General features: G+C 32.2%; 2 protein-coding genes across 3 annotated transcripts; both read left to right on the forward strand.

Annotated features, from left to right (window-relative positions):
* The first annotated feature begins 4,241 nt into the window (after nt 1–4,241).
* LOC137921355 (carboxypeptidase B-like) lies at nt 4,242–12,310 on the forward strand. The gene is made up of 7 exons (XM_068764065.1): nt 4,242–4,433; nt 7,531–7,594; nt 8,255–8,467; nt 9,495–9,576; nt 10,125–10,275; nt 11,108–11,271; nt 11,663–12,310. The coding sequence occupies exons 1-7, from the start codon at nt 4,397–4,399 to the stop codon at nt 12,242–12,244; spliced, it is 1,293 nt and encodes a 430-aa protein (XP_068620166.1). The 5' UTR covers nt 4,242–4,396; the 3' UTR covers nt 12,245–12,310.
* Nucleotides 12,311–12,317: 7 nt separating this feature from the next.
* Nucleotides 12,318–15,902, forward strand: LOC137921354 (zinc carboxypeptidase A 1-like). 2 transcript variants are annotated; one of them, XM_068764063.1, is made up of 6 exons: nt 12,318–12,459; nt 12,534–12,567; nt 13,208–13,307; nt 14,228–14,323; nt 14,406–14,624; nt 14,688–15,902. In XM_068764063.1, the coding sequence occupies exons 1-6, from the start codon at nt 12,411–12,413 to the stop codon at nt 15,309–15,311; spliced, it is 1,122 nt and encodes a 373-aa protein (XP_068620164.1). In that variant the 5' UTR covers nt 12,318–12,410; the 3' UTR covers nt 15,312–15,902. The 2 variants fall into 2 exon arrangements, with proteins under 2 accessions (XP_068620164.1, XP_068620165.1); XM_068764064.1 differs by lacking the exon at nt 14,228–14,323.
* The last annotated feature ends 11,330 nt before the right edge of the window (nt 15,903–27,232 follow it).

Genomic DNA, 27,232 nt, shown 5'->3' on the forward strand with positions numbered 1-27,232 from the left:
CCTGGCATAGTCCTATAGAAAGAGAAAAAAAGTTTTCAAAATGCATCACTTTATTTATTAATCATAATTTTGTTCCATCCATTCAGGGCTTTAGTACTAATGGAATGTTTTTTTTTGTAACGCTTACAGAGAAAATACAATCACGTACCTGATATTTTTGATTACATCCTAATACGACTCTTTTGGATTACGATTGTTGTCAAACGTTTGTTAAGGACATGTGTTTTAAAAAAAAAAAAACTTTTCCTCAAATTCTTCCATCTTATTTTAAAATTTTTCCCCAGGCCGTACAAAAAATTTGAAATATAAAGACAATGAAATTATTTAACATAAATAATAAAGTAAGGTAAAGATGCTTTACTTTAACATTACCTTGTCCGATCAACCCTCACCAAGCTTGCCGTATAAAAAATCTTTAGTCTTTTTATTTAAAATTTCTTTATAATACGTACTGAATCGCAAAAAGTAGCCGAGAGAATAATTGTGGTATATACTTCAATTTATAAAATGAATTTGTAAAACCATATATGCTGGTGATACGGAAAGTTTTAAGAATTGGCTAGTTTAAGAATAAAAATGTATTTTTATTTGAAAATAGAATTGTTTTATAATCTTTTAACGTATCTTATGTAATTCAGTCATTTGTTAAAAAAATGTGTTATTGTATTAGTTCGAAACGTTAAGACGTGAATATTTTAGTTATTTTCTATTTTGTGTATTTCGTTGCAGTCTCAATCAGCAGTAAATTCACGATAGATTTCATTCAGTCAGCTTTTGGTGATGAAGTTTATCTAATGCCACTATTTATAAATGGTTTAACGGGTCAATCTTTGTGATAATTTGAGTAACATACGTTGTTCAATTACTATTAATAACATCCAAGTTTTGCGGTATATGGTATAGCCAGACAAGAGAGTTATGTATCGTGCAACTTAAGCAAGTTTAAGCATATTGGTAGAAATCAAATTAAAAATGTTTTGCAATCATTAGCCATCAGGAAATTCTTTGTTAGATGAATACCCCACATCTTGAAAAATATAGAAATTCGACAATTTTTTTGTAAATAATAGCCTTTTGTATTATAAATATATATTGTTCATAAACACGTTGCATACTGTGTGTTGTGTAGTAAGTAATTGTGTACTAAGCCACCATTATGTTTCCCTTTTTTCGTCTATCTTTATTTTACTTACACATTATCTTGCATGTGACACATGTACTTGCTTTATAGGATTTGAGTCTAACTTATAAAAAACCACCGGAAGCTCTTTTTAGCTCATGGCTTCTCATAGAAACAGCATCTTTATATTATATCATGCTTGTTGATGTCCTCCTGGATAAACATACACTCTGTGTATCCCATCGTGAGTAACATCGTGAGTCAACAAATTCAGTACCCTTTGAAAAGCATAATGCTTTACCAATCTTCAGTTATCCACTAGACGTGCACTCGAACAAATTCGGTGACTAGATAATCTCCGAGGATTTTGGAGCCTTGACGAAATCGCTGTGGATTCATGCTCAAGTTCACTGTGTTGAGGTTAATTGAATTTATTAAAGTCTGAGTCGTACGGAACCTTTAAGAAAAAAATATTAAGAAAATTAGAATATTAAGACCGTAGATGAACACATGAAAATCACAAATCAGAAATGTATTGTGTTGTATGAATATTTATGTTTTTCGAGCCAATGTGTTTTACTCATAATACATATCAGAAGGGATAGGATCATTTTGAGTACTTAAGTCTCGGTTTTATCAAGTTAAAAAAATTCTATAAGCAATGTACAAAGTGAAAATCCACGCTTTTCTATACCAAAAAGAGCAGTGCCGCCGGGATTTACAAGGGCGATTATATGGGCAATATTCATGAAATTTATAAAAAAGAAATCTAAAATATAAACATTTTAAAATTTTAATTGTTCCACAAGTGAAGAAAGTAACTTTGTTTTACGCAAAAAATTGTTGTCAAACGATGTTGAAGCGTTTTGGTATTGTTAATCCCATTTTGGTAGCGACAAACCTCATTTTCACTTAAACGGCCCCGTCGACATCACAAACTGCCGTTACTGATTTCCAAGAACTCAATACCCGACATTGAAACATCAAAAACCATCGCATTGTTCCTGTTCATTGTACCTTATCCACGAATGGGATAATTGGACCATTTTTTAATTATAATAGTGAAAATTATCGACGCGTGATTACGGATCTCTTTTTGCCGAACCTGCGAGCTCATCCATCATATTTATAACAGACGGTTCCAATAGGATGGTGCAATTACACACGGCTGGAGATACAGTGAATTTACTCCGGGAAGCTTCCCTCCAAAAACTGAGCAGTCGCTTTGGATATAATCCCGTGGCCACCTAGTTCCAACTTAACTCTAATGGATTTTTATGAAACTATCTCAAAGAGAAATTTACGATAAAAATCCAAGAACTTTTCTTTAAAAAAAAGTGTTCGTCGATAAATTAGCTTAATTGGACCGAATTACTGCAGCGTGTGGCACAGAACACCAAGCTCAGTATATGCAATACGACAAGATATTTGTGTGACACACTCTTTAAAATATGAGATCCGCATTGTTATTTTATCGTTTAGCCCTTTTTTTAAAAACTGTGTCAAATACGAGATACTCTTCGGACTTCACCCACCGATCAGAAAGCTTTCATTGCTAAAATGGAAAAAAAGTCCAAAGACGATTGCATGCTAAGTATGATCTTGGAGTAGTCTCGCTGAGTTTGATTTGTCTGTTTTGTCAGGTTTGAGGTATTTGTTATCAGAACAGAGAGATTTGCCCTACTTTGATTTTTGAATTTGATATAGCCGTGTAATGCAGATTTCTTAGTGGTGGTAACAAATTCACGAAAAATTATGGATGGCGGCACAATAGTTGTTGTTAATTGTATAATGGTTATATTCCGAATGGTGTGACGAAGTGATGACGAACGGATAGTAGTACAAGTGATTCCAGAAATGTTTTATGAATAAATAAAAAAAATTTACCTCGTTCCCATTTCAAAGGTTTGAGTTCATTTTTAGGTCGTTGTTACATATCCATATATAAATAAATATAGTATTGTTAATCTACTTACAACATACAACCTGCACATACGTTTTAATAACGCGTTTAATATGAAATAAATCGCGGAATTTATAGATGACGCGGTTATTAAGTCAGAATATTATATATTCACTAAGAATTTATTTTAAAGAAGAAAACCTGCAATAGAAACTAATTCGATTCCTTTTACATATTCAGTTTGCGCATATTTTTCTTGCGTTCAAATTTTATGTTCATATCAAATAATTCCTTTGAATTTCTAGCAGTTTATTTAGTCTTTAGCCATCAAAAGTATGTATATTATTTATTATTATGCATCTATGTATTTATTTTTAACATGTGAAATAAATGATCATAGTAAATGTTCTAGGTTGGTGTGAGTGTTCACCTGTTACTTTTATTATTAAACACTAAGAGTGCTTTAACAAACGGTCAGCGTAGAAAGAAGATATATCCAAGTAAGACAGACTCAGAAACCCAAACTAAATTCCTGATTTAATTTCATTTTATGACAATCTTTGAATCTGTCATATATTTAAAATTAACTTTTAGTTATGCTTTTGAGTTATATTAGATACATAAAAAGCAAACGTAAGTTTTTTTTCCATTGCCTAATAAAGTGCATTGTTTAGTCTTTTTAAACGACTTAACTTAAACTTAAACGACATTGATGCTATATATATCGTGTTTCAAGTTAGTTTGGTAGATAAAAATAATTCTTCGATAACAAAACACGGGCAACATAATCTTACCAATATCACACTACATAACAAATAATTTGCTTTTACAATCTAAGAGACATCGAACAATAGGGCCGTTAGTGTGTGGGCGGACGCGAGCGACACGGCATTTCCATCAATGTCACTTTGGTTCGTTAAACCCAAACTATTTTCGATTAGAACTAAGTAAAATAATACTTAGTTATAATCGAAATGTAGTTGATCTAATAAGATCAGTTTGAAAATAAATAAACAATTTCTCATAATATTAACGATTAAAAATTGGAACACTCAAACATCAAGTTATATTTTATCATTTCGCTCGATTTGTATCGTAAATTGTTCATGCAATCATTTCTAATTAAATTAGAATTATCCTAATCTTATAGCACTCACGGCGGTTGTTAACTCTTATGGCTAATTAGGGTAGCTATACCGTTACGGTAATTTGGAGATTCCTTCGGCTTGCGCACGCGCAGTCAGAGCGCGACACGGCACAACGCGAGCGTCCGTTCGTGCCTCTCTGCGTACCTCTATTACGGATCAATTAATTAATATTGTGTTAAATCATTTTCTCAGTTCGAAACCGTTTAATTTGTTATATCGTGACAAATGGCGCACAAATATGCTTGGCTTATATTCATGTTCGGTAAGTATTTTAGTCATTATTTAATGGTTTTTTTTTTTATTAAAAATAACCTCTTTGATGGAATTACACTAATTAATAGCAAATATAAATCCTAATTTGCTAATGTGTTAAAAAAATTAAGGGGAAAAAATATGGTGTTGGCAAATTTTGTAACATAATTAAATTTTATGAATAAATTCGTCAACATCTTTATGTTTATAATATTATATCAGCAATGTATTGTAAAAATAATTATTTCTTTAGTGCGCATAAAAATTATCAAATAAAAGAGTGTATATTTTTTTTAAATTTTAAATTAATTTTATATTAATCTGTGCTACTATAAAATACCTAAGAAATTATGATAATATTTACACGGAGTCTGTGGATTGACACAAGTGTTAAATATAGTTCCGTTGTTTCATATAAGGCGTGCCTAACACTTTCTCTCTAACAGTTTTATTTTCGTCACTTTTATTGACTTACTTTTGAAGTATCGTTTTAAACAGAGCACAAAAACAATAAATATAATGTTTCAATAAAAATAAAAATGACAGTAGTAAATATCCCCTGAAATTAATTTTAATATTAGATTTTCAAAGTTAATAATTAAAATGCAGAAAATTTTAACCAAACAGCAGTAAATAATATTACAATGAATGTCAAATATGTAAAACGTAATACATCTTTTTAACATATCTACATAATTAAATTTACGAAATTTCTTAATGTCTAAGTTAAATTTGTATTGTATGCGTTTGTTACTTGTTCTTCAATTCAAAACTGGGACATACACAGTAGAAAGCAACCGGTGGAACGAAATCTATTTATTAATGTGCGTATAACAGATAAACGATATAGGTAGGCAATGTATAAGCCTAAACAGCGCGCAGTTGGACTTACAATGAGACGACACAATGACCCACAAGTACGCGGATCACGTCAACCGCTGATTTCGAGAGTGAGTGTTTTAGATCCTGCTTCTTGTGTGGCGTTAAAATATGTAACAGTTAATGTTTTAGTGCGTGTAGCAGTTGCGTTACAGTATATGCGTTTTCAAAATAACAAATGTAAACATTTTTGGATAATTGTTTGAAAAGTACTATTCATGTAAAATTTTCATTTTCATTGGTCATATTATCTAATTAATTATTAATACACATTATTAGTTATAAATAAAATATATGCATTAGTTATAATGACTAGATTATTATAATAAATTAACAGTGCTCTATTATTTTTCTACACAATGTTATAGCAATGTTTAATTTAATAAAACGAAGTTCTAAGCGAAACCATCTATCCATCCAACGGAATATTTCCGATTATACGTATGCTATAAGTCCCTGTGATTTCATAAACGTTTTCTTTAAAGCAAATTTAATTATGAATATACACGTATAAAATTATTTTTTTTATTACTTAAATTAGAAAATATTAATTTTGTAAAAATAAAAGAGATCAAAGAGCAGTTTACCATAATTTTGCTTAAATGTTTTCACAACCTCTGCTGCAGTAAACTTTAATCGAAAATTTCCTTTTTATCAAATTAAAATTATCGGGGATACGCTCGATCAAAGAGCGGCCGCTATTGACATCATTCGGTGCGGAATTGGTCCAGAGCGAAGCCAAATCGAGCAGCTCGACCGATCTAAAGCGATCGCAATTAGTCGAAGCCACACAAACACGATAAATATTCTCGTAAATTAAAGAATCGTAGAACGCAAATAATCTACCCTGAGAGGACCGACGTACAGAGCCACCGGGGGAACCAATATTAATAAATATTAAATACTTCCTCTTGATAATATTCTAGAACCATAATTAAATTGATAAAGGATATCGCACAAATCACTATTATTGATAACTCCTTGAAATTTCAAAATTTCTGCGCAGTAAACTTGATTTTTTTGTATTAATTCGAATTTGTATCGCTAGTGTTTTTTTTTTACAATATTTTTTTTGCTTTTACTAAAAGCAGACAATAGGGAGAGGGTTGCCGCTATTTGTTACGGATTTTTCTTCTTCCAGCTGCGAGTCACTACCGCGTTTTCTCATTATTTACAATTTTTCTACATACACTTACATCTAAAATATATACATACAAACAATACAATTTGGAAGTTTTACTAAATTATACATTAATTGGTACATTATTTTATTTCAAGTCGCTGCCCAGCGCTACAGACCGTTAAATGCTTTGAGGTTTAGAACAATGTGCCAGCCTCTTTTGGTGATACAACTGTAAACATCCATATTTGACGAAAAAAACTGCTATTTTATAAGGACAATTCACGAATGCCCTCGAGTTTAGTCATTAGGGCAAAAATCCTTAAACTAGGCTTCGAGCCACTCTGTCCACCTTTTTTACAATTTTTTTTACGAACCTGAAGAACTGGTTGGCCAATAAGCGATTTTTGTCACATGAAGAGAACCTAATTAAAACAAAATGCCTATTTTGAGTGACAAATTTTCATCAATTAATTACTAGGTAGGAATTAAAATTTGAAATGACGCCGGACTAAATGTATTAATATAAAACTTTTAAAAATTAAAAAAAAAAAATATAAAATAAGTTTGCTGCGTGTTAATAATAAAGATTGTTATAAATAGAAGTAAGTTCAGATGAATGCAGGTACTTCTGACATCGAGAAGTCACGATACTAAATACAGATTGTATCACGATTTAACAATCTCCTTACAATGGAGATATTAAGCTGTTTATTTTATTAACTGTTAAAATTATCCATTTATATTGTTAAACAATGTTTAAAAGCTTATGTAAAAATGAAGCTATTTCTTATTAAGGCGGTAAAATGTTGACAAATTACTAACATAACATTTAAGTAAAAATTGTTAGTAAATTACTGATATAGACTTATTGAGATAATTGTTATTTGTTATCTAAAACGAGCTATCTAATAATTAAATATTATCTCAGAAAAACAACTAAAAGGTGGTTCGAAATGCTTCGTATATTGTTCAACTGCTATATATCAGTGGCATAATTGTCATTTTACCGACAATTATGCCACTAACATATATATGTTACTATAATTTACTACTATAAACGTTGCAGAAACATTTTTACGTTTTTCCTTGTACTCTCCTTTTTCAGGAACTTTAGCATTATGGAAACACGCTGGATGTGGAGAAAGCAATAATGAAGATAAATATGATAAGTACGTAATAGAACAGAATAAAAATCTTTTAATAAATAGTGTATCTAATTTTCGAAATCTTTGGATTTGACATATACTGAAATATGTGAACGTTATGTATATAGGACGATTGGTTATAGAGAAAAAAGCTTTACAGATGAATGTTTAAGTCATTTAACATTAATGGTTTCAGAAATAATAAATAACGAAATGTTAATGTTGTAAGAAAAAGCGTTTTCAAACTTCGGATTACCACATACATTAAAGATTCACCTTTTAAACATCTTACACATGTGTACAACGTTACATATTTTTATTTATTTGATTTATAATTTAAGAACTTAGGAATAGTTCGATATTTAGGTCCCATATTTCAATTATCGCCCGAAGTCCGTTAACTGGCAATAATGCTTTTCAGTCCGCAGGTAATGTACTTGTTACTTACTTCTTAAATGTTATATAAATGAAGTATAAAAGGTTTCTTTCCTTAAATATTCCTTATATTATTTATAGTACGTAGTAGAGTAGATTTGCTTATATTCGCTTGATCCATAATTGTCGATACATGTTTTATTTGAAATGACAAAATAAATCTTAAAAGATGATTTAAATAAGTGAATCCTGGGTATAAAAGAAATACATAACATTTTAAAACATTTTTACACGATCATTTTTTTCTAGTTACACACTCTTTCGGTTATATCCTATGGAAGACGCACATTTTGAGGCCATAAAGCTATTCGATGAACCAAGTAACCACATTGAAGTGCTGAAAAAAAGTCGCGGCTACAACGATAGTACCGATGTCCTGGTACCTCCTGATCGACTGACATATGTTAAAGAGATAGCGAAGAAAAACAATTTTAATTACGATTTTAAAAAAAATTACGGCAGGTATGTAGTATATAACTTGCATTAGAAGCCTATTTATTATTAAGGTCACAGAAAAAGTCCCCTCATTCCTGGGTTAAAACAACTATAGCCTGATGTACCATTACTTCCAGTTCTAACAGTATTTGCTCCACGCTCCGACTTTTATATGAAGCCATTCTTAAACAACAAATTTAATAATTTTAAAAATACATAATGAACAATAGAGAAGTTATAAAATCACAAAAGAACTGTTAATTTAGTCATATTTATACAGCGACAATTTTATGAAAAGCATCATTTAATTATATTATCGTAACGACTTCAATTTTTTCTTCAACTTATTTAATTTTCTTTCAGTTCTGTCTATTATTAGACACGAGCCCATAATGTTACTTTAACTTAATAGACTTTTTGAGACAGACCGTGATTGATACGATTAAGCATAAGTTTAATTGCTGTGTTTCTGATGTTATTAAAATTAAAAATACCTTATTATTGTTATTTTATCTTCTATTTTTATCTATGTTGTACATTAATTATATCCCATAATTAGAATGTGCAAAACGTGCTAACGAATCTCAAAGTTAAGTCGCTTAGTCTCGACATCTTTGGATTATTGCTATGCGAGTACCGAAAAGAAGCATTGACGCATTTGCTTGATAAAGTTAAATAATCCTTTTATTTTTGTTTCTTTTTATTATTTATGGTATATACTTCTTTTTTTTCTTATTTCCTGTTGTATATCGTACATAATGCGAATGGTGTACATATACGCAAGGCGCATCGGAATTTCTTCTAGTGTACTTTTCTAAGTGAATACATTTGTCTACATTCCATATTATACAAAAAAGTAATCAGCAAAACCTTTACGCATATCACCTGAATAATCAATAATGTGAAATTAGAAGATTTTACTTCGCTGCGCCACGCTGTATTATTCTTGAGGCTTGTTTGAAATCGTTACAAGCTATTTATTAAAATATTGTACAACGAACCGTATTTCATTTTTCATGAGTATTTTTTTTACTTTAACGTTAACATTTTTAAGGTCGTTCGAGGCAGCTGAACGGGAACCAAGGAGAAGAGTTTTGCGTGGCTTCAATGTTTATGAATATCATTCATATGCTTCTGTTAGTATCAAAATTAGTTAATTTATAAAAAATCTCAAGTTTTTTTTTTTAAATTATGTCTATGTGGTTTTCTTACTATTTAAGAATTTAATTAGAATAAGAGTAGTTCGATAAAAGAATATATCACGTATCATAATGGTCATCACATAGGTCTTTCCCTAGATTGCAAATAGAGTTGGAAGCGACATATGGTCGAGTATAATTTTGTTTAATTTATTATTATCGCCAGGCAGATATAATCGGAAATTTTTTGTTTAGCAGTGAATAAGTAAATTTTAAATTATCATACACCTAAAACAATATTATATATATTTGGATAATAATATATATATTTGAATTTTTTGTTATGATCGTATTGTTAGTTTTAAAATGGGTATTTTTGTTGTACTGTATTTTAGTGTATATATTGTGCATGCATGTTTTTTACGTAAGAATTAGTTTAATTTTTTTGCTATAATGGTATTTTATAATTTTGTGTTTATTTTCATCGATATGCTTACATTAAAATAAATGATTATGTACATTGAGTTTTCCGAAATACCTTTCAGATTCAAGATTTTATAGAAACAATGGCGAGCAAACACTCTGAATTAATAAAGCTGCAGACTTTAGGGTCAAGTTATCAAGGTCGAAAAATGAAATTAGTCAAGATATCACAGAACCACAATGCTGGTAACCCGATCATATTCATAGACGCGGGTAAGTAAATTAGTCTTTGCGCATACGTTTATAGAATTAAAATATGTTGCGAAAGATCATTTGATTACCTATATTTACATTTTTACAGCTTTTCTAAAATAAAGTTTATATATTTAGGACTACTTTTAAGGGCTTTCCATATATATATAAACATTGTCCGCACAATATTTACATATACATATATGCTCATATATTTATGATCGTTTAGAATGATAACATGATACATAAATAAGTAATAATAAAGAATTGATAAATGTTTAGCTAACGCAAAACCATGGATTGGATGGACACTCACAACAATTCGTACAATACTTGTTTCAATATTTTCTACAAACGAGGATAAAAATAAAAGTCAAAACAAATGTCTTTTCATATAAATAGGTCTTTATTTTACACCACAAACATACACAAACACACACACACCCACAAACAAAACGATTAGAAAAAGAAAACTAAAGACAAAATAGCCTCTTAAAAAAAGCATTACAAAAAGATAAATATTAATATGAAGAGAAAAAAATGAAAAAAATTATTAAAATTTTAAGTTAATCAAAAACCAAAAACATGCGTGTAAATAAACTGAAAAATATCAACAATTATTAGGCAATACAATAAAAATATTGTAACATTATTTCATTACATAATAGTTCGAGTAAGGTAATAAGATTATGACTTCGAAATATGTTTTATTTAAATATTTATTCTATGGAACTGCGTAAGGCCAATACCATTTAGTACTAAGTCCGTCCGGGCAGCTAATTATTAAAAAATATTTTCAAATGGGTCAATCAAGTGCAGAAAAGACACATTGACAATATGCATTTTGTCCCAGGCATCCACGCCCGCGAGTGGGTGGCACCCGCTATGGCGATATACCTCATCCAGAGGTTGGTCATGGACCCCGAGGCGAGGAGGAGCGAGTTGTTCGGCGTGGACTGGTACATCCTGCCGGTCGTCAACCCTGACGGGTATGAATACACTCGCGCCAGTAAGGCGGTGAGTTCATTCAAACGGTTATATATTGTTAAATTGCCGTTATATAGCCATTAAAATTGCATTCTGTACAATAATTGTAATGTATCGCTCTGTTTGATAAACATTATTTCGCATTTAAGTTCCTTCAACTATTTTAATGATCTTTGGTTTTTTCACTATATATAGAAAAGGATATCCAATTAAATTTACATTGTACCTCATCTTACGTAATAGCAGCAAGTAAAAAATCAACACGTTTATTATTGGTTAAGAATTTATTATTTCTTGCAACGCTGCACAGAATTTTTTCAAACAAGTTGGTTTAGTAAAAAAAATTATTAAATAGCTTTATGCAATTTAGCTATTTAAAACTACTGTTATTGCTAATTATTTGATAAAAATATTTTTATAGCATCGTATGTGGAGAAAAACACGATCAAAAAGCCCATACGCCGAATGCTACGGAGTTGACGGAAATCGGAACTATGGATTTTACTGGGCGGTAAGCGGAGTGTCTAAAAATCCATGCGACATGGAAACGTACGCCGGCTATAAACCGTTCTCGGAGCCAGAGACGCAAATGGTAAGGGACGTGATGCTGGCCAATGCGAACCGTATGAAATTGTACGTGTCGTTACATTCTTACGGTCAATACTTGGTGTACCCGTGGGGCTACACGGCAGACTATTTGCCGAAGCAGTGGAAGAAGCTGGACGCACTCGCGCGGAGAGTATCTGCGGCGGTGGAGAAAGCTGGAGGCAAACCGTTTAGGGTGATGAGCGCCGGGCAATGGTACCCTGCGGCCGGGGGCAGTGACGACTTCGCTTTCGGAGCCGCACACGTTCCCTATTCGTACACCATGGAGCTGACGGACGGATACGAGTTCCTCTTTCCAGAGAGTCGATTAAAATACGTGCTGCCTGAATTCTACGAAGGGTTCAAAGTCTTCGCATCTCATATCCGGAACGAGTTTAACACGAGAAGGATTTCGTGAAACGAACTGCCGTAGCAAACGGCTAGACTTTCTGCATTTGAAATGTAATAAAACTGAGAAACAATATATTGACTTTTATTTAAAGATTTATTACTTTTTTATTACGTGTGATTGATGTTGTTTTTTGTTTTATTCAATCAGTTTCTACGATGAAGTTGATATTGTTATGATTAAAATGAAAATTACATTTATTACTGCTTGTTTTTCTTTTGCTGGTGCGCTTTCACTTAAATATCGTATAACGTAAGATCATAACATGTATTGATTAATTAGTGATATTCTATTTTAGCACTTATTCATATGGTTGCTACGCAATATTGTGGGTAAGCTTATTTTTTATATCTATTTCGAAACTATCACTTTTGAAGGCTGATAATTACGAAAAGTCTACTTTTTTCCGAATTAAGTTTTCACAGTTATTTTATATGTACATGTTATACACGCAGAATGTTATTAGCTATAAAAGCTTAGAAGGGTGAATGTATACTGCGTTGCCGTAGATTAATGTATGTTACATCCTATCCAAAAAACAATGGTTACAGTAATGTTAATATAATAAAAAATCATTTTCAAAATTCATATTACAAGCAACATTGATTTTTGTTTACTACTGTCTCTGCAGACGTTGTACTGCCAGTTGACAGCGTGTTCTATTTTAATAGAAAAAAGAAATTAATGTAACAATAATGGTCAAAATAGATGAAAAAGCTCTATAAACCATTTGCAGACAAATAAGCTATACGTTCATACCCTTAAAGGTTTTGCACCTATGAAAAATCACCCTGTATAGAGTGAGAATTGAGACCATTATGAGGTAAAGAATTATGTTTTTTTACTAAGTATTTTGGATAAATCAAAAATTTTTGCAACTGTCTCTAAAAGTAAAATAAATATTTAGATTAATTGAATGTGTCCGTCATTACTTAAATTTTGTTACCCATATAACACGTATGTTTATTTCAGATGCAAAGACATGAACCGATGTTATTTAAAAATGTTAAAAACTTTGCTCAGCGATAATGAAGAGCCTTGTATCGAACACGCTGAAATTGGAAGCACTTCCGTAAGCAAGTTTTTCTCTCAATCTCTATTATTTCTATAAATCGTTTAGGAATGCCGTAGGCGGATTTTGTAACATATATATTTCAAAACAGCACAATGTTGAAGTAAAATAATACGGTTTATGAAAACAATTTATTATTTGGGACATTTTTTGTTAATTATCTTACTTTCTCCTCGACTTACACGTCAACTATGGAGAAAAGGTTTGTTTCAAATATTGATGCCCACTTTAAAATCTTTGAATGTAGAAATTACGAAGCAAAAATTTGTTGTCAAAATATGTTAAGTTTTTTAATTATTCAAATTTAGCGTTTTATAACAATATACGGTCATTTTTGTATTGTAACTTAAATAATTTAAAAAAAAAATTAAGTTTTGTTTAATTAAAAAGCCACAAACGTTGCTACAACTTGCCTCCACTTTTACACGCACTCTTTTAAATATAATAGATAACACATTTTTACCTTTATAAGCATTGAGAAACTCAAATATAAAAGTTATTTTTTTGTAAATATCGGCCGAAGATATTATAACGGAGAGCAAGGATCGATAAGCAAAAGATGTACGATGTATGTATGATAAGGTGGAGGAAAGACCATGCTGAGATTGTAGGTAGACCCTGGATGCGGGCTGTTCCAACCGGTCCTGTTGGAAATCTATGGGGAGGCCAGCAGTTGACTGTATTCGGCTGTAACAATGACGATGAAATGAATGAGAAAAAAATTCTGTAGGAGTGTCTTTATTTGTTCACCAGTTATATTTAGTCATTGGATTTGAAAATGAACACAATATATTAACCGCCTCAAACATATGTTAATTTCAAAGTATGTTTTGTAGAGATAATCTTCCAAATATTCTTTTAAATTTTACGACACATATACACTTACACATTATATATTTTTGTACATAATTCAAATACAGGTGACAATATATTTGAAGGCTCTAGAAAAATTTTGCGGGCGATATATTTCTGTTAATAACGATACTTTAACGTTTCAAAAGCGGCATCTGTATGAGGTAAGTTAAATTTGTAACTATTCACTTTTTCCTCTAAAATGTTTGCACTGCTAATAATAAAGTAAAGACAAATGTGTCGTAGGTTTTGCTCAAACATCCTGTAGATGATGCCGTATTAAGAAACATAAAACCGGTCATTCTCTTAGAAGCGGGGCAGCAGGCAGGAATAGAACCTGTCACATTTGCGTTGTACATCATAGAACAGCTAGTTGCGTGTAAAGAACATATAAACCTGTTAAAGAATGCACGGTGGGTGATTCTTCCAAATACCAATCCAGATGGCCGAGAATTTTCGCGATATGTAAGTTACTTTTTATCATTAGATTCCTTTTACAACTGTCAATAACATTTAATTGTTCTGTAGCACACCGCATCCTGGAAAAAGAATTTTAGGGTGTCCGAAGAGGATCAAAGCGTGGGAGTGGATATAAGTCGAAATTTTGACGAATCATTTAGCGATTGCCCTAAAGTACTCAATGGATTTTCACCTGAATATCCCGGCAAAAAACCTATGTCCGAAAACGAAACCATGTTCATAACACGCGTACTCAATAAATATAAGAGCAGGTTACGAGCGTACGTTTCAATCAGACGCGACGGACATGCCTTGCTGTACCCCTTCGGAAGTAATCATAGTCATCTGTACGACACGGAGAGACTGAAGAAGAGAGCCGCGGAGATAGTCTCCAAGATAAACCATAAATTTGGATTTATTGAACTTTTGACCAACAGCAGCATATACGATATGAACAGGAAGCCACATTGCGGACACAGCGTGGACTTTGTCTTTGCAAAGTACGACCAGCCGTACGCTTACGAGATGCGCGTGTTCCTAGAAACTGATCACCGCATCATGACTAAATTCCAAACACTGCCCCGCGGCTACGACACCACCCTCAGGATTGGGTACTTTGGTGTTATTAAAGAACTTTATAACGCTGTCGTCGCTGAATATAAAAATAAAACGGGTGGCAGAGGTAATCGTTAAAAAAAGTGCCTAATAATAATGAACTTTTTCCTTTCGAGGATTATTTTGTATCATAAAGTACACACGAGCCTTTGCAGCACAAACATATGAGAAAATTTTACAAGCGATATATAAAAGGAAATCGCGAGAAATCACGACGTTCGTAAGTATCGAGTGACGGTAACAAAGAAGTTAGAAATTGCTCTGCCAAAATGATGTACCTACTGGAGCCGGCATCTATTACAATACAATATTTATTTAGTACATAATGGTGTATCTACGTTGGAGGAGTCACTTTTCCACTTTCGGGTAGGATGTCGGGCATGCGCGCTAGGACAGGAGTAAGGCGCCTGCGCCAGGGGTGGGGCCCGTGGCCGTTCAGCCCGCTGTCACTGTGCAGTCGGCCGCGGTAGCAGCCTCGCGTGCTCCGAAGCCTCTCATCATTCAATCCTCAGACCTTCTCAAAAGCCGTCGTTCGCGCTCCGATCGCAAAATTTCTTTATAAGTTTTTTTTTACGTCCAACATATTTTGATTTCTCCGTAGTGTCTTTACGATTTCAGTTTTGTAATAATTTAAATTTAATTTTAGAATTATACGCATTTTTATTTAAATTGTTTTTTTTCCCTGACATTAGCTTTTGTGTTAAAAAACTTTTATAAATTGAAGTCCGGGGCCGTCGAGATCTTCGAAAGGTGAGTGTCGAGTAACAATTTATTTTTCAGAATTTTCGAGATTGAAATTAGTCGCAAGCGATAAGTTTGATTTAGTTCTTTACCCGGAAGCGTGGAGTGGCGAGGGGCGGAAGGCGGTGCCGTCGGCAACAGGTTGCACGGGAACTCACCGCCCGCCGCTTTCTACAATTTTATTAACTGTTACTAATAAATGCACAAGTGCTCTTTAAGTTAATTTTTGGTAACGAAATTATGAAAATAGTCTCTTTGTCAACTGTACGTAGGTCACATAAAAATATTTTTTTTCGCAGCAGTAACGGTTATAAATTACGTATTTTATCGTCGATTATTAATTTTTGTGTTAAAAGTATTGATTAATTAACTATAACAAAAAAATAACGATTTTACTTGAAAACGTTGCGTACACTTCTAATTTATTTAATTTAATACTATTATAGTTGCGGGTAAAATTGAATCGGCGGAAATTACTATTTTATAATAATTATATTTATTGATTAATCTAAAATCAGTCAAGAGCGCATATAAATATATTTACATTATAGAATTGCTTATAAACACATTCTTAATATTTCATAAAAAATGTCTATATTGTAACATTTTAAAACTATTTTCAATATAAAAGTACTTCAGTAAGAAAGACAAGTTTAAGAGTATCACTACTTTTTCAAAAATAAAATCATAAAGTTCTTTAGTAAAATACGTGAATATTTTTTTTAAACTATTGACTAATATTTAAAAAAAGAATTATAAAGCTAAAAACTGTTAAAATAGAATTTTTAATAATAATTCAAGTAAAAGTCTGCCTAACTTGCCGTCAAAAGCCTGAAAGACCCTCGGTAATATTTCGCTTATAATCCCCAAAAGCTCTTCAAAGTAGAGGTTACAGATAACACAAGGGGCTGACATATCGATGGGCCGTATCAGGTGCGGCGTGCGTTGTTCATATGTGGGTCGGCCGGTCGGACAAAGAAGCAAATAGTTTATTGTCATAACTGAAGTTGGTAGAGTTGATAAGAACTGTAAGTGGTATCGATCGCTGCTCATTAACGAGTCCATGCGCGTATCGTGCGGTGATAAGCGTCCGATGCGGGCGCTCGCAAATCATGTCGGCACCTATGACGGTTAGCGAGGCCGCGAACGCAAACCTCAAAAATCAACATTCCGAAGTTGGCAGTAGTCTATCTATTAATACATATAAAATTTTACGTTATGTTACTTTCTTTTCGAAAGTGTTTAGCAAAGCCTATTCGAAAGATTAAATATAAAAAAAAAACGCATCAAAAAAGGCAGCGTAATACTAAATATAACGCTTTCTTCCTTTTCGTTACATTTTCCAGTACTTTACATTCAAAGAAATTTATTTTACATTACAATAGGATAAACTTGCTATACCTTTCTCTAGGCTTCATAAAACTAATAACTCCTTTGTGTGTACACAGTACAATTTGTACTATTTTACAATACATTCCCAAACCATGTATCTAAATTATCTTGTTAATTTAAGAATTTATTTAACAATCACTTTAAAAAAAATTGTATAGTGTGAACAATTTTTCAAGAGATAATCAAGCTTAGGCCTTTATTGTTCTATTACTGTATTAAGGATATTGCAAAAGTGACCACAAAAAAAAACGTCTGTGTTTGTGGAGGGCCTTGCCCAGATTAGAGGAGTTCAGATCCTTGCAGTTTTGATGGACATCATGATCGTGAAGTTTAACCTGATTTTATTTTCTTTCAAATTGGGTTCTTCTGGCATTATTCTCAGCGTGTTTTATTATATACAATTATTATTCTCAGAGGCAGACAATCTTGTCATGATTCATACATGTAGTCACTGTAAATGATCCTATGTGGATTATAATATGAAAAATATGTATTATTTAAAATCCTGTTGCATTATTTCTGTAGAATTTTAGCGAAAATGTTGTAGATAGACTGTGTAAAAAAATCATTTTTATAAGACTAAAATACTGACAGAGTTCTTCCGAAAGATGATGATATTACTGTTTATCATAATAGGAAATGTTGTAACGACCCTTATAACACCAAGCGTACTGAAGTGTAATGACTTGTTGAAATAGTAATTAAGTTGAGGGTTCCAAATCGGTAACGATTTTATTTTAAGACAAAGATTTCTTAAATATTGGAAAATATTATTCGCAATATTAATTTTGCATATTCCGATTACTTCTGAAACAGGAATTTATGTTTTAGTATTAAAATCAGCTTTTTTAAATGTACAGTGCCAAAAATATTTATGGTTTTTTCGCCGCAAAAACAGGCTGTCCCAACTCGCTATCAAATCTGATGTATCAAATCCATCATCAATGGGTCCGCATTACCCAGTTTCTGCAAAATCAACATGTCGAATTTTTTCCATCGATTTTCCAGAAAGTTCATTTCAACATTCTTTTTTTTATTTATATTATAATCAACTCAACATGAATAGTGACAGTCTTCGAAAATCTTGGTCGAAAATTTTTGTACTCTTTCATGACTCGCAATGTGAATCCAAAATTGTTCGATGCTATCCAAATTACTGCAAACTAAAATATTAAACAAGCATAAGATGCTTAAATACTATTAAAATCTCTTGTTTTCTTTATGAAAAAGAGTATCCGCTATACTTCAGGTATTTTCCCGATATTTTTTGCAAGATATTTAATGGTTTATTATTCTATTATACATCTTATAAATATAACAAAGAAACGTTATAATAACAATACAGAAGTACAAGTGATAGTATTTTAGCTGCTCAGTTTCTTACAGACCTTAGGAAAGACGTTTATTTTTATTATCAGTAATTTGAAACTATACTCATTTTTCAGCGTTAAAAATCATACCAGTTTTACACCTGTCTTTTTTACAGCCATCTGTGTCTTCTTTCTTATTCTTCTTTTCAAAAATTGGTTTTACGGATATATATAAATACCCAAAAACAATGGACTGAATTTTTCAAGAACCCAAAATCATTTTAAATAGTGCCCATCTATTGTGACCAGTAAGCGGCTATGATATGACTAAAACACCATAACTACGTATTCAAAATATTCTTAATTTCTCTATCAAGATGACACAATCTACGGTCAAAAGTGCTATTAAAGTTTGAGTAATATACGTTGACTGAATATAGGGAGTCAAAAGATCTTTAATAACATAACTACATTTGTAGCGATAGGCGATCATTTAGGAAATCCACGCAGACCGTTGGCAGTTTTGATAGTGTTTGATTGTACAATAGAATAAATAGATTAAAACATTAGGTAGTTTTTGACGATGCCTTTATTATCCTATAAATACGTCTTTTTTGAAAACGTTTTTCTGAAGACTTGAACAAACTTGAAGATTTGTTGTTCTAAAATCGCTCCGTCGGACTATTCTCCACGTGCAATCAAATGCTGTAGAAATAGTCAACGAATCATTTAGTTATTGGACGATATTCTCCTGTGCTCCGCGAACTTTGAACAAGCTCGGCTTCCTATTTAGTATTTGTTTCTGAAAGTAAATTATGAGCAAAATTATCATGAGATAGGTTATCCTCATATAGTATCGTTTTCGGTAGGTGTTTTATGCCAAAGACAATTTTGTTTTAGGCGGTGGAAACAAAATAAATTCCGTCTTGTGACTTGACAATTTTTTAAATCTCCAAGTCTTCAAAGAGTATTCCAACTTCCAACAAAATTCCAATAACTAGTTTAAACTTTTCATAGAGATTTCCAGTTTCGGGGTTCCAGTGATTGAGTATTTTGATGGAATTTGTGATGTATTATTGAGGATTTTGGAAAATTAATTATTTTATTTATAAATTATTACTGGGTTTGCTATTGAAATAATTCAAAAACGTTTTGCGGACTAAACCCCAAACTAGAACAAATAGTCACCTACGCCATTGATTACATTTAAAAAAATCAAAATGAAATACATAAGAGAAAAGATAAACAACCGTTATATAGAATATTTATTAAATAGTAACAATTTTAGTAACACGAAGTTTGACAGACATTATTCTCGCTTAAACAAAAATTCTGCATAAAATGGTTATTATACATGTAATCGTTGATTGTAAGAAATTCTATTTGAATCGATTATTCGAATTTTCTGAAGTCGTGTATTAAATATTGGACATCCGAGCGGAGTTCGGTGGCATTGGTTGACTACGGAATTTAATTCGTGAAGTTACAATATAACTGCTTAGTTGTCGACCCCTTTCACTATAGAAATACTACAAGGGGTCTATGAGTCGTGCTCGTATATATTTTATATAGACTATTGTGTCACCGAAAATGTTTTACCTTTAATATTTCCAACGATTCAAAATTAGAAAATTTTCATTTTCCATATAATTTATCTAAGCATAATCTAGTTTACGAATGAATTAACCAAATATCTCTTGAAACTTTCTTGTACATGGTTGTATTTAACTTAACTATTGGAGAACTCAAACGGAAGTAATATTCGTCTAGTCTGGCCCTAGTGTCTTCAGATAACTTGATTCAGAGTTACCGTAATCATTTCAAATATTGACTGGACGTTTTTTATTGCATATGCATGCTCGTCAGTTTTCCACTTAAATGCATTACGATGGAAAAATAAGTCTTGCGTTTTCATATAATTGTTATGTTATATTAAAGACAGTACAGCAATCTTAATAATCTTAAAACTTTGTAAAGTCAAACTGAATGAGAATCAAAGTAAAAAAATTAAGGAAAAAGTTTTTTAATTAAGGAAAAAAATTAAGTTTTTAGTGTAATTTTTTTAATTCAATTCATTGCATTCATTTTGCTTTAATCTGCTATTTTAAATACTACGTCTATATTCACATAATATTTCCTATATTTTGTCATCCAAACATAACGAATTAAAATAGTATAACAAAAAAAGATCAAAGCTCTTTCACAGTTTCGCTTATTGCATAGAATTTAAGCATTTTTTGGGCATCGAACAGAATTTAGTGCTTCAATCATTTTCAATGCATCTCAATAATAAACCAAATTTATTCACTCTTCCAGAAAAAGACGTATTTTAAAAAATTATATCAAAATTAAATTAAAATTACACAAAAAAACACCTGTGTGTTTCTTATTCTTATAACATTTTTCTTAATTTGTAGCGAAGTGTTCAAAAGCATTTTATTTGTTAAATTAACATTACCCAAAATACCTTTCTTATCTTTTTAGTGTTAATTAGTGCAAACAAGGTTATTTGCTTAATAAGTTAAGAAAACAAGGTATACATTATTACGTTTATATTTAACAATTCTAATTTTTAGTGTGATACTTAGGCATAATCTACATATTTTTTTAAAACATTTACTGCACCACCTATATACAAACTGTGTGCCCTTCTATCTGTCATTAAGGTTCCAAGTATCAAAGAAAGAATTATTACAATATGCAGTAAATTGTAATTAATAGTTACACATCGATGTGAAAAAATGTTTTAAAGGGGTGAATGCATAATTTTCCTTTTTTCAGCCAATAAACGACCACTGTAATGCATAGGTCTCCTAGGTTCTTAAGTAAGTCGTCGGTCCTTCTCGCTCATTTGCTGTTAATTAATGCTGGTACAACATATCCAAAAATCAAAGGTTTCAGAAATTATAAACAACGTTACATGTTAAATTTAATTTACTACCCGTCATTGCTAGTAGATGCGGTGTGAGTGGGCCCTCTACTAAATGGACCGAAGACATAGTTAGGGTTGTGGTAGGTCGCTGATCATCGTGACGGTCTTTGGGAGTAGGTCTATGCTTTGCAGCGGGCGTCCATCGGTTGATGATGATCTGTACTTGCAGACCTTGTATTGCCAGTAGTTTTTTCCTGTTACTTACTAATAAAAAAATGACTTATGAATATAATTCAGTGCGACTACTTTATACAGGGTCGATGGAAATTGGTTTAAAAATTTTGAAGGTTTTTCCTTACAAATGAACTATACATTCACTCCAGTTATAGTTTAAGCAGAACCAATACAAAAAGCGATGATTCTTTCAGCTACAGTTACATGAGCGCTTATAATATTTGATCCCGAATTCAAAGCCAATTTACCATAAAGCTCGACGGCACAAAAGGGTGCTGGGGTGAGGTGATGCGGGGCTGTTATTAATTCGAAGCGCTTGAAACTTATCCGCTTTTAGTGTTCATTACGTCGAAAAGTTAGTGAAAATTCGTACAAATCCAAGTTCTAATGAACACCGGTCGGGGAAGTTGCCCGATGTAGCGGCTTCCTGCGTTTCTCACTGGCCGCCTTTTTGTACGGATGTACGGTTATACTGCAAAGCGGCCGGCGTCGCTCGCTTTGTCCCCAAATTGATTGCAAAGTACCAACGGGTATTGATTACATTGACGGAACAAGCCACCCATGACAAAGAGCCGCTATGGTATGACGCTTTTATTTTGTTTAATTGGGCTTATGAAAAGATTTGGTTGCTCTTAATAATTTATTATTTAACTATGGAAACAGACCGTGTTTCTTTCGAGAATGAAATTGTTGATTGCTATTTTATCAGGCGCTTACTAAGACAACGTTTTGCCAAAAATTTATGCGATCTCGGGTATAAATTAAAAGGCTTATAAGACTTTAAATAAACCACATGTTTAATTTTTCATTTTTATTTATTTAATATTATATATAAGTTTGCTCGTGATATCCTGCTATACATAAATTTTAATCATTCTTTAAATCATGTGCCATATATATTATCAAATTACTTTTGCAAAAATCAGCGAGAATCAATAATTTTTAGTTTTATCTAAGAAACTAAAAGAAAAGTAAAATTGTTTTGAATATTTCTTAATCCATAATGTGTACTGGCGGATTTCAAGTAGTCAACCCACAGAGAGGACGACCAGAATGCAGGGGTGTAAATATCAAGATTGAAAAAGCTACTAAGCTATAATATATCTGGCTTCTATACCTACTAAGCTATAACTCAAAAAGCACTATGCACTATATCATTTATCTAATTACAAATAAACATACATAATTATATAAATTAATAGGAATATATAACATATAAATAAATTACGAATATGCTTATTCTTTTTTATTTTAATATTCAATTAAAGTGTTAGTGAAACGCAAATTTTTCCGTTTAATTATTTCAAACCATGCAATTAAAATCTCTGTTAGTGCAATATCACCACTACCTAAAATAAATTGGCATGAAATCCCTGTGAGTCGAGGCTATAAGAAACGGTAATAAGACGAGGTTTTGCGGCGGTAGACATTAGCCCTGTTGTTATTCTAAAGGGATTAAGTCCAACATATATATTTGGTCTGTGCAAGCTCGAATTTAACTATGAGCCTTGTGTTTGCATTTTATTTTCTTTGAAATTCAATTAGTCTAATTAAGCAACTTAAAAAATGTACTTCGTTTAAGACATGTTTGCAAATTGACAAACTATTATATTGTTACGAATCGGTTGATATATCGTCGATGGAAGTATCGGTGACGCCCTAGCAAACATAAACTTCATCAACGTGGGGCGCGTTCGACAAACTCATTAGATAAATGAAAGAGTTTACAAAACAGGCGGATCGAAGCTGTTCGGTCGCGCCGGCTGCCATGATTGATCGAGAAGCATTGGGGAAACGAGCTAACTTTATAAACCGAGAAACATCGGAACGTGTCGGTATCGAATTACTCATTTATTCACTTGAGTGTTCGAGGAGCTGCGTATACGATGTCAGGCGAGCGGGAGCGGTGTATTGGAATATTCATTTATATCTTCCATGCTTGCCTAAAGCCCTTTGCAATCTAAATCATCTAAGTTTTTCCTCTAATTGGGTTTGATACATTGAAGTACAATATTTAGTATTATTTTCTTTATAATACAATATTCTATTATAACATCCGACATCAGATAGTCTACTGAAGAACGCATATTTCATAGGTGAAGCGAATGAAAATTCGTTTGTTTATTTGGGAAACGTAAACATCCACTCACTCCTGCGTATTATTGACAGTAAGTACATATTACTCTTGTCTGTTATTACACGAGTCCCATATCAATACAATGAAAGAGATTTTGATAAGAGAACGTTTTTATTTATTCGTACAATTTATTCTATTGTTGTAATCGAGTCCGTACTTGAATCCATATTCATAGAATTGGACCTACTTGTCAAGAGCCAAAATAATTCTTGAGTAGTTATTATCGTTTCATGCGAGGCGGAAGTTACTCCTTATATTAAACGTATATTATATTATAATAAATAGTGTTTATATACATATTTATGAATAAATTATGCTAGTAACAAAATGGACTTACTTAAAAGTTTATACTTTAAAGAAACATTGGTAGCAACTAACGTAGAGTGACATTAGAAAAAATTTACTTACCTTTAAGTTAACCTAAAAAGTAAGACCTCACTTAAGAATATACTGGACGATTCATAAGTCGGATATTATTTAGCAGTTGAGGTGCTGGCGCTTCGTCCAACAGGAAATGCGGCAACGAAGGCAAAAAGAGTAGCAGCTGCTAGCGCAGATAACATAAATTTGGATTTTTTTTGGTGGCGAATGATCACTGATGACTCCCTATTAGCATTTAATTTTACCGTGTGCTTTTGAGCGTAAGGTGCAGACATAGCCTAAACCTCATTTTTTATAGATAGGCACCCACAATTGTATCATTAAATGTTGTCTGTTGCTCCATACTTGTATGAAAGGTACTCATGTTCCTCGGAAGTGTAGTTTACATAATGTAAATATCAAAATCAAAAACAAAATTTGTGTACCTAAGACTCGACTTTATCAATTCAGTAATATTTCTCTGTCTAAGGTGGATTGTTACATTGGTACGGTAAAAACTTTTTTTTAACTCTACCATTTTATATATTTATATAGAAACCATCATGGTATACCCATTTCGATAAGGAAAACTCCCCTTGCGTAAAGGGATGTCGTTAATAATTTTATACAGTCCTGTGCGGTGCATTACGTTTACACACGCTTAGACACGCTTTACGTTTTTGAGCGTTTAGCCAGCGCACTCATTTAAATAACCATGATTTCTTCAAATCAAAGCACAGTAAATCTTACGCAGTCATTATCATCATTATATTAGCTCACGCCCACTTAAAGGTACATGATTCCTCCAAAGATCGCCACGATGACAAGATTTTTCGCAAACTTATCATATCGTGGGTTCACCTGGTGGGCAGGCCATCCACGCCGCGTCTACCGAGAGCCAGTCGAGAACTTTTCGTACTGCTTATCAACGAAAGAATCGAATATTTATAAACCGTAGGTAATAAATAATTAGTTTCACTCAAATGGAAAGCAAAAAACGGAATAAACGATATCATTTAAAGTTATCCAATCTATAAAATGTAAAAGTTCTACTCTTAGCAATCAGTTGGTCGTTGAAAGCAAACGCAGCTGGATGCCGGGCCGCGTTATCTCCAGAGCCGCTCAGAGCGGTTTATGGCTGTGTCGCAGAATGCGCGCGCGCCATAAACTTCTTAATATTCGCACAGTTTCGATGACATGGAAATAGTTTACAAGCAGTCTGAGCTCCGCACACGTTACGGGCTCTGTTTATCTCCTCTTTATTACGCGATAGTACCACGCCGCCTCTAATCTGACGAATAAAACTTTATACGATATTTTTAGGGAGCCTTTTACGGTTAACGCTCGCAGATGGAATTAAAGTTTAAATACTTAATCAGTTGTTTGTGAGGCGTCTGATTCAAAGTTTTAAAAAGATTTGTCATCAAAGGAAATCAAAAAGATATATCGAAGGTTCATCGTACTTTATACTATATGTTTCATAAATTTAAACCATAAAAATAATGGACACTTGTTAAAAACCAAGAGGAAAATTTTATGTCATAAAAATATGTTCAGCTTTGACGTATTTTGGTCTAATTTCATGTAAAAGTTACTTGTTATATTTTTTTTACTTACATTTAATTCACAAAACTAAATTATTCCAAGCTTAATTTTCAACGAGGTATATAATAAGGTATTTATATCAATTAACTACATTTTCACAATAATATTTAAATAATTAAGGTTAATAAGAAAACAAACCTAACAAAAACCTTTTTAATATCGAAAATAGGAGCTTCCAATCAATTTTTGGAGATCTTTTGCATATGTAGCAATTGAGGTTCTACGGCGAAAATAATGATGATGGTAGTACTGTTGCATTAAAATTAGATTACATTTTTGCAAGCAATATAGATGTCGTTTACAACACTACAACCGTTATTAGTAAGTCGGTAAACAAAGTTAAAATATCTAAAAGATCGGACAAAGTAATGCCAAGTTACTTGTTGTACAGGGGCACCAATATAAGATACAATATCGCAATATAACAATATCAAGGGGCTGCTATCACGAGTTTATTCGCTTGCGGAACTCAATAATCGCAGTTTCTAAGTCACTTAACGTGAACGAGGCGGCGTCACGGCTCCGACCACTCCACCTCATGCAGACGGTCTTATGGTTTCGATACAGAATAAGCGCTGTGGAAGCAATATCGGCCGCCCGCTCCCCCGTCGTCACAGAAACTCTTATTGTTCAATAAAAATGTTATGAGGTGACTCTATTCAATGAACGCGACTGTTATTGAAATCGGTATTTCGGTGAAGCCTTTCTCGCGGTGAGTGAATTCCTGGTTCTATTGCTTTTACAATCATTTTGCAGTGATTCATTTGCTAATCAAGCTTTTGTCGAATTGCGAGCGTTTGCACATCAGTTCATATTCAATGTTTTATGTTCGATTAATCACCTTTCTAAACACTTAAACACCTGCCTACTAATTATCTCTGCACCATCGTTGGTTGACTGGTAGAGTACACCTACAAGGCATTAAGTCCACCATTACATAAGTTGTAAAAAGGGTAAATAAGTAAATAACATACAAAAAGATATAAAAAAAAAATAAAAAAAAAAGCTTTTGAGAAATTTTGGCCTCGCGTACATACTTCTACAATTATAGCAAAGACCTGTGTTGGTAAATAAGTTATATTACATTTTAACTAGACTGTTCTTTTTTGTAGACTTTTAAATATCTAAATATTTAATTAAAATTTAGTGTTTATTTTGCGATTCTATCCAACATTAATTGGATTATTTCGCTTATTATCTACTTAACTTACATCTTTAATAAAAAAAAATTATGGTTGCTTATATAATTTTATTCTATATCTGTATATTATTTTAACTTTCCTACATTATACAACAATTAATCCTTGCGTATATTTCTGTTATATAATATTTAACTTGTATGTATATA

This window comes from Battus philenor, unplaced genomic scaffold (genome assembly GCF_028537555.1).
Source record: "Battus philenor isolate CCGP_79_NKW_IND1 unplaced genomic scaffold, ilBatPhil1.0.hap1 SCAF_19, whole genome shotgun sequence".
NCBI lineage: Eukaryota > Metazoa > Arthropoda > Insecta > Lepidoptera > Papilionidae > Battus > Battus philenor.